Below are 12,500 nucleotides of genomic sequence, written 5' to 3' on the forward strand. Positions count from 1 at the left end.
CCGAATGAAGTAAATTATATAATTTTTGGCAGCAGATTCGTGGCATTATTGATTGTCTGCTGGGTATAAAGATATCATGAAATGGAAGAATGTCATATCTATATTTGTTTGATACAATAAGCATATTACCTGCAGGCAGTGCAAAACTGATTAGGTTTTCCCTGACTATAGCCAAAAAGATTATTCCATCTCATTGGAATAGTAATGAAATACCAGGCATTCAGGCTTGGAAAGTAGAAATTAAAAACTTTTGCTGTTATGGAGAAATTACGGCAACAGGATTCATTGGGTCATAAAAGTTTATTAACACAGCAACAATATTTTCGCTTGTGGATGCAACTACAAAAGATGTTGTGTGGTGAAGCTCTGCACTTAATGCCTCAGAAAATAAGAGATTGTTAAGTATGTGTATATAGAAGGATGAATGGGTGTTTTAGGGGAAAGCAAGAAAAGATTTAAAAAGTTATGAAGCAAATTGTTTGTCTTTGTTACCAAATGGGTTGCAAAATTGTTAATTATTAACATTTTATAAGTTTGTTATTAAGCAAATATTGTACTCTACTTTTGCTTCAATAAAGAAAATATATAAAAAAAAAAAATAGGTCAGACACAAGAGGACAACTCAGGAGAATCCTCTTAATCAATTTCTGTCTGAACCTCCCCCAGCTAGATAGTACATTCCTTTTGGTGAGGAAACCAAAGGTTCCTTAAGGGGCTCCACATGGTAGTGCAGAAGTAGGGCATGCTCAAAGTTTATAGAAACCTTGATATCAAAATTCTGCGCCAAACTCTGATGATGTTACCTATGTGTGAGGACTGACATCCTGCTCTCCTCAGAGAAAACCCGTTATAGTTAGGCCACAATTCTTGACTCCCAGATACAGAGAGGCTTGGAGATTCAAGGCATGGTTTCTTAATGCTGGAGATTTAATTCCAGGCCAGAGCTGAAGTAAAGTTACTCCAGCTGTTAGTCCATGGGGCTGAACCCAAAGTTCTTGGTGAGAGAGGCCAGTACTTTATGCCAGTAAGTTCTTGGTGAGAGTTCTTGGTGAGAGAGGTTCTTGGTGAGAGAGTTCTTGGTGAGAGAGGCCAGTACTTTATTCAACCTTACCTCTACCCTCTCATCTTTCGACCTATCCTCTTCCCTTGAAATTGAAAACATCTTAAAAAAAATGAGACCCTCCTCTCACCCCTCTGAAACCATTCCTACTAAACTTCTCCTATCTATTCCCAAAGCTATTGCCAAACCTCTCTCATCCATCTGCAACTGTTCCCTGGAGCAAGGTATAGTCCCTACACTCCTAAAACAGGCAGTGGTGAAACCAATCCTTAAAAAACCCAGCCTTGACCCTTCTACTCTAGCTAACTTCAGACCTATCTCTAATCTCCCTTTCCTATCTAAAATCTTGGAAAAATTAGTCAACTCTCGCCTATCTGATCACCTAGAACAACACAACATCCTTCCTCCCACACAATACGGCTTCCGGAAAAACCTGAGCACAGAAAAACTGCTGCTATCCCTGACGGATACCATCACTAAAGGATTCGACACTGGGAACTCATTTCTCCTTGCTATGTTAGACATATCTGCAGCTTTTGATACTGTTAACCACATCATATTAATCAACATTCTCAGTAACATAGGAATCTCCGGCACTGCCCTCTCTTGGATCAAATCATACTTACAAGATCGTCATTATACAGTATCCACTGGCAACAATGAATCCGACCCAGTTAGCCTTAACCAAGGCGTCCCCCAGGGTTCCTCTCTCTCCTCTACTCTATTTAACATTTATATGCTCCCCCTCACCACCCTCCTTACTAATCTTGGCATCAAACACTTTATCTACGCAGATGATGTCCAAATCCTTTTCCCCTTCACTGACTCCCTCCAAACTGCTCTTCAAAAATGGGAATCCTGCCTGACGGTTACCAACCAGCTACTCACTGACATGCACCTTGCCATTAACCCGCAAAAAACTGAACTCCTCATCATCTCCAACAAACATTCCTCTCTCTCCATTCCCACTGCGTACTCCTCCACGCTCTTCCCCTCCCACACCCGTAGCCTGGGCGTCCTCATTGACAACCAGCTCTCTTTCAAACCCTTCATTAAATCTATCCTAACTGACTGCTACTTCAAACTTCAAACTATCAAAAAACTCCGGCCCCTCTTATTCTTCACTGACTTTCGCACAGTACTACAGTCTATTATCTTTTCCAAAATAGACTACTGTAATGCACTCTTCCTTGGTCTCCCTGCAACACATACTAAGCCATTACAACTCCTACAGAACGCCTCAGCACGCATCCTCACCAATTCCAGGAAACGTGACCACATTACTCCTACCCTTATCGATCTCCACTGGCTCCCAATACAGTCTCGCATCCTGTTCAAAGTTCTCTCCCTCATTCATAAAAGCATCACCAATGAAAATACTGACTGGATCAACCCCCCACTGCTTTCTCGCACATCCACTAGACCGACTCGCACTGCCCTCCAAGGGACACTCCGTACCCCCTCTATCAAATCCACCAATCTTATTTCCACAATGAACAGAGCCTTTTCCCTTGCCGGCCCCACCCTGTGGAACTCTATGCCCCCAGACTTGCGCACTGAAACATCCACACCCAAATTAAAAAAAAACCTAAAGACCTGGCTATTCTTACAGGCCTACCCCTCCCTCAACAATCATCCTCCTGATAACCCCCTAAGCTGTGTATAATGCATTCCCTGTATCACCTTTTACAATGTGCCTCTGCTGTCTTTATCTCTCAATTACCTTCTCCCCTATGACCTCTTGATTTGATTACAATGCTTTCCACGTACTACCGTCACTATGTGCTCTTGTTAATTTTCCCTCATCTGCTTCCAATTGAGGAACCTTCGTTCCCTGTAAATAGTTACCCAGTTACTGTTTGTTGATGTTTATTTCTTGTATGCAAAGTTTACTGTTCTATGTAATGGCAGTGCCAAAAGTTCTGTATAATGACACTGTCAAAAAGTTTTAGTTATCTGTAAACCGATACGATGTGCAAACGGCTATCGGTATATAAAAACCTATAAATAAATAAATAAATAAATATGGAGTGGAGGAGTAGCCTAGTGGTTCTAGTGGGCTATGAACCAGGAGACCAGGGTTCAAGTCCCACTCTTGCTCCTTGTGACCTTGGGTAAGTCACTTTACCCTCCATTGCCTCAGGTACAAACTTAGGGGGACATTTTCTAAGCCTGTTGTACGTGAAAAGAGACTTTTCCTGTGTGATAGCTTGCCGGGGGGGGGAGGAGGTGGATGCGGTGGTATCTTCGCTGGTGGCGATAAGGTAAGCACTGTTATCGTTGCCAGTAGCATTGGGTGCGAAAGCTGGCAGTGATAACACCGCGGTGGTGTGCTGGTTTTCTCAGGCCCACTGTTACTGCTGAATTCACCATTCTGTGCGAGAATGGAAAATCCAGGCCTAAGGCCTGGATTTATCAAAATGCACTAAATATCGTCTGGGATCGGAAAAGGGGTGTGTTTTATGGTAATAGGCAGTTTATCGCAAAGTGTGCTATCTTAACGCTTCACATATGTATTAGCGCACACTGCGATAACTTTTTTGCACTTTGTGATAAGTGCCAGCATTGTAGTATTTCCTACATAAAATGGTCCCCCCAGTGGTTGTAAGTTGCTGGAGATCCAGCCTAGCTATCAGGGCCCTTCTACAAACCACTGGCGTGGGGGAGAAAGAGAGAGAGCAAAATGCCATAATGCCCTCATACTAGATAGGTATTTATATCTCTATGGGAGGCCCACCTAGTCACTCGAGGTGAGGTTTAGGTATTAGTGTTTAGGTTTAGGTTTAGTGTTTAGGTTTAGTGTTTAGGTTTAGGTATTAATCTTCATCCAGTTCGTTTTACAAAGTTGTATCCCTGCTCGTTGACTCTCTCTATCCTTGTTCCTAGTTCATTGTAATATCGTTGACTCTCTCTATCCTCGTTCATTGTAATTTCCTTTCTCAGTTAATTGTGAACCGACATGATGTGTCCTACGAATGCCGGTATATAAAAATTGTTAAATAAATAAATAAATAGTGTAGGGGTTAGGGGCCATTTTGACATTCAAAGTGAGATGTATGAACAGAACAGTGCTCTCTTGTGAAGATTTGATGACCTTCAGAGTGAGGAAACTCACCCAAACATGAGGTTTGTGCAGTGTTCTCTCAACCTAGCTTGATGGACTCTCTACCTGGGTAACATCAAGCTAGGTTGAGAGAACATTGCACAAATGAAAAAGGTGTAGTTATGCGTTAAAGCCGCGCAATATGGCTTCGCAAATTATGAAGCCAGCCCACTTGGCCACAAATCCTGCCCCAAACACCTCCCCTTTTTCTAATTTGCATCGCACTATGCATTATGGCGTTTTCGCTTGCGTTAAAGGCGTTTTTTTCATGCGAAAACGTCTTAACGCATGCGAAAACGGCATGTAGCACTTTGATAAATGACCCCCTTAGATTGTAAGCCCTCTGGGGATAGGGAAATACCTACAGTACCTGAATGTAATCCGCTTTGAAGTGCTGAAAAAAGTGTTAAAAGCGGAATATAAAAAAAATATATAAATAAATATAAAACACTGAGGGATTGATTTTAAAAGGAGCGCACATGGCCACGCCAATTTTATAACATGCATGTGCCGGGGTGTGTGCACAGCGCGCACAGGGGGATAAATATTAGTAAACTACACGCGGTGATGCAATCGGGCCTCCCCCAGTTCCCTCCCAGTCTACTCCAATTAAGGAGCGGCTTGAGAGGGAACTTTCCTATCCCTAACCCTACCCTTCCTACCTCTTTCCCTCTCCTCCCTGACCCCTAATCTAACCTTAACTATCCCCATTTTTTTGTTTTTCTTACTTACTGTGCCATTGGAGTAGAAGCAGCTGGTGCGTGCTTCCCCGGAACAGCAGCTAATGGTGCTGTCCTGGCCCGCCCCTTCTGACAGGCCCGGCACTTGTGCACGTATCCGGGTTTACGCACGTGGCCGGGCTTGTCGTAAAATGCGCGCAGCCTGCACAATGCACGACCACGCACGTAAACCCCGAAAATTACACCTGATATTGTGTACATATTAAATTTTCTACACATAAAATATGTTTTACATAGGAAATATGTCTTGTACGCACTTATTTTGTGTGTACCAAAACCTGCACATAAATCTTGTCTTAGGTGCAGAAGACACTATTTGTGCACAGAGAATATTTTCTGTTCAGAAAATATATATTGTGCACACATAAATATTATTTTATGTGTACTAAACATGTCTCTGCATATGTTTTCTGATTAATGTGCTGTTTTCTAAACTCCTGATACATTAGCATACCATTGGCTTACTGCGTTGAGAGTTAACTCAATGTTTACTGCACGAGTAAAGAAAGGAATGGGCTGGAATAGTGAGCTCTTTACTGCCGCCTAAGATGACAGAATCGCTCCTCCTGCTGCCTCCAAAATTTGAGTTCTCTAGATGATTGCCTAGATAACCTAATGGAAGAACTGGGATGGGGAGGCAGCCTTACTTCCTACTGCTTTGGGATACAGCACTGTCATGGCCTGCTTACTAGAGATCTCATATTTGAGGTTCCCCCCCTGTAAGTGGAGCCAGAACATTACCGAACTAAGGGCTGGTAGGAGGTAAGGCTGCTTCCTCCTGCCAACTTGGCATAAGGAACATTTACGGGATGAGGGGGTCATTTGTTTTGCAGCTTGGGAAATGGGAGAGAGGGTTAGAAGGGTGAGTCTGATTGGGTGGGGGGTGAATTAATTTTTTGCTGATTGAGGAGCGGGAGAGAGTTTTAATTTAAAGCATTACCCCATGGAGTGGTGAGGGTTGTGGAGCTGAGCAGTTGGTATGGATGGGCAGATTAGATAGACGATATGTTTTTTTTTTTTTTTCTGCCATCATGTTTCTATGTTTCTAAGCCTATGTGCTAATTTAAGCACTATACATGGAACAAAAGCACTATGCTTAGTACCTTTTTTTCATAGTCTTGTGCAGTAAACATATCAGGTTACTACACTGGCAGTAATCCAAATGAATAATGCCCACACTATAAAAATATGCCCTCATTTTTAACGCAACTTTTAGCATGTTCTTAGTATATCAGGCCCAGAGTTTGCAAGGGTAAGAAACACCATGGTAAGGAAGAGGTTTCTAAATCCTTTGATCCAAGATCTATCTCCAGGGCCTTTTCTTTACAGGCAGTGTTGCTGTAAGTTTCATAGTTTGGTGCCTTGTTAGAACCAAGCCACACAACCCTGATAGAGAGAAGTGCAAGCCACCAGGGGCTTCGCCCTCCTCCCATTCCTGCGAGATGCTCATCCCCGCTTCAGATCTGATTTCAAATTGTAGTCTAATCATGGTCGCCATGATCCAGACATGCAGGCTTCAGTTAATTTTAGAATCAGCACATGTTAAGTAATAGATTAAAGCAACCTCAGCCTAGTGGAATAGCCTTTCACCTATTATTTTGCAGCTGTAAACATTAAAAGCAAATCCAGTGCAGTATTTTGTATTGAAAAGAAGTTAAAGGAAACTGGTGATTTTTAAAAGTGTTCTTTTTAGTTATTGTACAGTATGTGCCATAGTATTTAAATGCATCTTATCTGACTGTTGCATTCCTTAACATGGAACAATTGTGTGTGTGTGGGGGGGGGGGGGGGGGGAGAGTTTGCATAACTTCCTTAAGAAAGGTAGGTGTAGGTACAGGTCCGTTCCTGCTCTTGCAGGATTTGGGGGGTGTTCAAGGGCAGGTCAGCGGCTTGAGTTCTGATCCCAGCCAGCAATCTCATTCACATTACATTCCTCTGCAGGGCAGCCAAGTTTGGAAATCAGCTCCTGACTGTACAAACTTTGTATGCACACTTCACTGCATGCAGAAGGGAGAGATGCAAACAGTTTGATGCTGAGGTTTTTGTTTTTTTCTTTTTGTGCTCCCTTTCATCTTTCAGGGGACAGGTAAAAGACAGCTGAGTGAGTGCACTTTAGGTATCAGGGAGAGAGAGAGGCTGAAGGGCGGGGTGGGAAGAGTGATAAAGGGGAGTGTATGTGCGAGCCCGGGATTGGTGAGCTCTGCAGAGGAAACTGCCGGCAGGACTCCAGAGGAATGTGAAACCAGATCATTTCCAAGTTAAAGATAGAGGCTGAGTGCAGGCATCTTGAGGCAGTTTCTAAATTCATCTCTCTGCCCAGCGTCTCCCCGAGTTCTCCTGCTGACAGTTCCTCTCTGCCTGCGCTGGGATTTGTGTTTGCATCTGCTTTCCAGTTCACCATTTCTTTGTGCATGTGCTGAGTCCAGGTATCTCGGAGCACCCGAGGTGCTGCAGGAAACCATGGTGGGGTAAGTTTGAACTTTTCTTGTATGTTTGTGACTTTGTTGGACCTTTCCAGTGCATTTGTGTAGTTAGGAACTTTCCCATGATGAAGCCCGCTTGTCACTGTTATAGCGGTTTGGACTGGATTTTTGCCCCTCACTGATTTGGAGATGAGTTTTAGTTTGGCTAATGTGTTGGGCACTGTGCTGGCTTACTATTTTGCCTTTTCTTGTTTTTTGTTTTTCTTTTTTTTTGGATGAGGGGTTTGTTATGCTTTCCTTTCAAGCTGCTTTTAAACATTTTTTTTTAAGACTGGCTGTAAGATTTGCTGGATAGAAAAGCACTGCAACTGTCTTCAAAGAAGCTGAAACCACTTTTATAGTCTTGGTAGAGCAGGGGGTAATTATTGTGGTTTACAGAAGTTATTTTAATTGAGCGCCATAAAAAAAAAAAATACCTCCAGGGCTTTAACAGTATGCTATTTTTAATGAGTTTCATTTCAACCAAGAACACATTTATTTTATTCATAAAAAATATCCTCTCTTCTTTTGTTTGCATTTAATGCAAAACATATTTGGTTTCTTTTCTGTTTGGCTGAATAAGGAATTTGATTTTTCTGATGGTCAAGCATGCAGTCATTTCTCCAGAACTGTTTGTTCTACATATGCAGGCACTGACATTTTTTTTTAACATCTAATTGCAGATCTGCATCTCTACAATGTTTGAAAGATGGATTTATTGATCTAAGATATTTTCATTCTTGTGCTGTGCTTGAAGAATTTCTGGCATGTTTCTGATGTATGTATGTGAAGCACAGTCTTGCTTTATAATGTCAGAGCATGAGTGAGAGAGCGAGAGTTGGAGTAGTAGGGGCTTATGGCCCCTGCCTGACTTTTGAGAGAGCGATTTCACACCACTATGAATTTATGTTCAGAATAAAGACAATTGAATGCTACTTTTTGTTTTCTAGTGGGTGGATGCTACTTTGCTTGGGATCCATTCTTATTTAGGAGGGAGGTCCCTCATCCCAATCCCCTCTTTTTTTTTTTTTTTGCCCTCCATTCCCTCAGTAAATATCTCAGTGAGACCTTGGGCTCAGGGTAGAGACTACAGGTACCTTTTATATTTATTTATTTATTTAGTGACATTCTTGCTCTTTAGTCCTGTAGTCAGGTCCTCTGACAAATTTTTACAGCTGACATTTGGGATGCCTCCTTTGCAGTGTGGATGAGAATAGTTTGTTTTTTTCATTGCTTTTAACTGTCTTTATTTGAAAGGAAACCACTTTTCTGTTATTAGCAGCTTTAATAATAGACTTGTATTTTATTGCTTTTATTTAAATATCTGCTTTTTGATTGATAATTCTTTTATAATTTATAACTTGTAATTTTTATTGTAAATCGCTGTCATTTATTTATACAAGAGAGGTGATTAATCGGGTTCAATAAACTAACTGGGCAGACACATGGGCATTTGGTCTTTTTATGTTACAATCAGCTTAATGCTTTTTTTTTCAGGTAAAATAAATCTATAATTATAAATGCAGAATTTATAATACACAATATTAATTTTAACAGTTCTTAGGGGTTTAAGGTTGTAGGTTCGCCTAAGATGCCTAATTGCCTTTCACCATCCCTGGGCCTGCAGAAAAGCAGAATTATTACAGGTAAACAGAGTTGGGTATACACTAGAAGGCAGAAGAGGACTTGCTAATGTAACTGCAAATAAAGACCAAAATGGTCCATCCAGTTTGCCCAGCAAGTTTGTATGAAAATCTTGTTTTTATACTTTTTTTTTTTTTTTAAAGGGTATTAGCAACTGCTGTTCCGTGCAAGCTACCCCCAAGCCTTCTGTTAATGTGTCTTTCTTTTCAATACAGAAGGAACCTGTGATTTTGAACAGAAGTATTATTAAAAAAAACAAACGATTGTGATTAAAATGATTTGGAACAGCAGAAGCACCCCTAGGAAATCATCAAACAGCCAATAGTTTCTAGGATTGAACAACAAATGCTTTATATTCACTTTCAGTTTCTCACGGATCCTGTTGGAATAAGTAGATCTGTAAATATTTGAACTGGATTACCTCTCACTTCTAGGAATACAGTATTTTTTCTTTGGAGGAATAATGCTTTAAGCAAAAATGTCCAGTGTGGAGGCCTGGAGGGTATTTTGTTGCCTTACTCTGAGAGTTCAGCTGATCCTGTAATAGATAAATGTAATATTCTGTCAATCAAAAAAAAATCCTCCGTCAGAAATATGATTTGGTGCTTCCCCTACTTATCACAACTTAAAAATGCCAATTATTGACTGGGGCTTTGTACAAAAGATAATGACATTGCAACCTGATCCACAGATTATTTTTATTAGACGCTATCCGATATTACTTGGGTTGCTGGTGCATAACCCTTTTAAATATTAAAAGAAAAAGAGAAAAACAGCAAAACAGAAAGCATATTAAAACTTGGAGAATCGGTCCATAAACAGCATTAACAGGCTTGTTGTCTGGCAGCAACAATGTATTTGATTTCTCCCATTGGCCAACTCTAGTGAACCCTACTTAACATCTGTCTGTGGGAGAAACAGCCACTTCATTTTGTGGAGTAAAATGTTGCTGGAAAATAATGTTCCTACTTCCTCAGACCAACACCAGCACTGTCCCCCATCTGTACACGTTCCCCTTTTTTGCTAACTGCTGCCATCTATGCCCTTCCTTGCTGCCCCTGCATCCCTGCTTTCTGCCTTTGACCCACGCCTTTAGTTCCCATCTTGCAGGACATCTTCCTGGTTGCCCCTTTGACCTGCGGTTTGTCTTCCAATCTCACAGAGCTTTGCAGACAGAGCATATTGTCTATGTGTAGTGCACCTTCTACTGTTCAGAATTACCCCCCTGGTGGCCATCATCAGGAGAGAACAGACAGACATGACCGACTTACACAAGCCTTTTATATATATATATATGTTAACTAGTTTTAATCCTTTTTTTTTGGTAACGACAAAGGAAAATGCAGTGGGGGAGGGGTGTGTGTGTGGATTGCTGCTTGTGTATAGCCAGGGCATTTCTGTGCTTTAATGGCCATTACAGTACAGTCAGGATATGGCACCCTGGCCAACTGTGCCACCTGCTTACAAATACTGATCTATAATTAACTGCTAGTCATTTGGCACAGCTTAAAAATATGAATGTACTATGAAGATTCTTTTTTTATTTTTTTTTAAAGGACATTTTGTAAAATTGTCTTGACTTTTAGAAGAGCATTTAGGGATAGATATATAGCTGTGTATATTCCTCTGTCTATAAGAGGGATATAGTTGTATCTGTTTGCAGTTATTACTGGTATTTTATTGGAGAGAGGGCCAGGAGAAGCAGGAGAAAAGGCAGTGAAAGGTGGACTTATTTTCTTGTGTTCTTAGTTCAGAATTTATTATAGTACATGGTGCTCTATAATCTTTGTGCGGTCCTGTAGTTGTAATAGGAAGATGTCATTCTTGCAGCCTGGGCGTTTGAAAATCTAGCATTCATTTGCAGCTCAGTTTATGGTGCTTCAGACACTTGTCACTTGAAATCTAGAAGTGCAGGTTCCAACTTATCAAATTCCATTACTGCGCTTACTCCTCTATTGCTGGATGGATTCTGTTCAGCCTTGTAAGAGCCATTAATCTTATGTTTACCTGATGGCTGTGAATTCTTCCTGTCTGCTAAAATCAAAGAGAAGATGCATTTTCTCTATCTAGTGAGAACAAACAGAAATGACCGGGATCCTTTTAGCTGCAGTGGTTGTGTAGTGGTTAGAGGTTAGTATGCAAGTCTGGATTGGTTCTGCTATTTATAGTAAGCCAAAATATTTCTATGGACACATGCATATAATTGGTAGGTATTTTGCTTTTGGAAGGGGTTTATGAGATTGTGATTAAAGATCACAGTAATAAGGTTTCTGGTAATTGGAGAAAAATATCAGTCCCCTAATATGATTGGGGAAGTTTTTTATGGTCTCTCTTTCCTGGTAATATATTTTCCTTTATTCTAAATCAATTGCTAGTTTTGTGTTTTTTTTAATTGAATAACTTACAAGGGGAGTACCATGCTCTTTATCCAACCAGGTGAAAGTAACCCTTCCACCAAGTGATAAATGTTATGCCTGAACAGATAGGTACTTTACCTTGAAGAGGGCTTTCTACACTTGCTGAGGGCATCTAGTTTTAAGTTAAAAGCAGTGAGAAAGTGATGACAAAAAGCTATAGAAACATGATAGCAGAAAAAGACTTTCTCACAGGACAAGCAAGATGGTAGTCCACACATATGGGTGACATCATAGGATGGAGCCCAATCACAGAACACTTTTGTCAAAATTTCTAGAAGATGACTGGCACCTACTGGGCATGCCCAGCATGGCACTAAACCTGCAGCCAGCACGGTTCCCTCTTCAGTCTTCTTTTTTCCACGCAGCAGTAGCCACGCGGGTTAAGGAGCTCCGCAGTAGCCACGCGGGTTAAGGAGCTCCACAGAGATTCCTGACAGGAATTTTCCTCACGTAATTACTAAAAACTTTCATAACCCACAAGGGTCCCTCCTTTGAATTTTTGACTCCGTGGTACTCTGGTAAGTTTTTACCAGGTTTCGATCGATTCCTGTTGAGTTTGGCCCTCGTGGCCTACTGGCCGTCGACCGTACAGCGGCTAATTTTTTCAAAGGCCATGGCATCAGGGTTCCGTCTGTGCCCGGACTGTACTCGCACTATGTCCATTACAGACCCACATAAAGTCTATGTAATGTGTCTTGGGTGCGAGCATGATGTCCTGACTTGCACCAAATGTGCCTTAATGACACCAAAAGGTCGCAAAGCCAGAATGGAGAAAATGGAACTTCTCTTCCGTTCTCAAACTCCGACGCCGTCTATTGCATCAACGTCGTCTGAACCGGCACTGTCCACTTCGCGCCAGTATTGACCACCAGTCAGTGACCGTCCAGCGTCGACGACTTCTCGGCCTTCGACTACCTCTACTCCCCCTCAGGACCGAGGGGATTGTAGAGAGAAATATCGGCATTGACACCACAAGTCTCGGACCATCGAGGAAGGAAAATCTTCGACCTTGCCATCATCCGAGCCACCATCGAAGAAACCCCATCCAGAAAAGGCACTGACCCTTTCTGCGAC

At 41.6% G+C, this 12,500-nt stretch overlaps 1 protein-coding gene across 14 annotated transcripts in view; it reads left to right on the plus strand.

Annotated features, from left to right (window-relative positions):
• DTNA (dystrobrevin alpha) overlaps positions 1–12,500 on the plus strand; it is a 715,983-nt gene that overhangs the window by 302,554 nt on the left and 400,929 nt on the right. For 4 of the 14 annotated variants that reach the window (XM_029591225.1, XM_029591224.1, XM_029591220.1 and 1 more), the window contains exon 1: positions 7,093–7,371. The exons of 1 other annotated variant lie outside the window; for it this stretch is intronic. In XM_029591225.1, coding sequence (XP_029447085.1) covers positions 7,364–7,371 — 8 coding nt within the window. In that variant the 5' untranslated portion in view covers positions 7,093–7,363. Of the gene's footprint in view, positions 1–7,091; positions 7,372–12,500 lie in introns of those variants that run through there. 9 more of the 14 variants (XM_029591216.1, XM_029591219.1, XM_029591222.1 and 6 more) reach the window with 5 other exon arrangements.

Source organism: Rhinatrema bivittatum, chromosome 2, assembly GCF_901001135.1.
Source record: "Rhinatrema bivittatum chromosome 2, aRhiBiv1.1, whole genome shotgun sequence".
NCBI classification, from domain to species: domain Eukaryota; kingdom Metazoa; phylum Chordata; class Amphibia; order Gymnophiona; family Rhinatrematidae; genus Rhinatrema; species Rhinatrema bivittatum.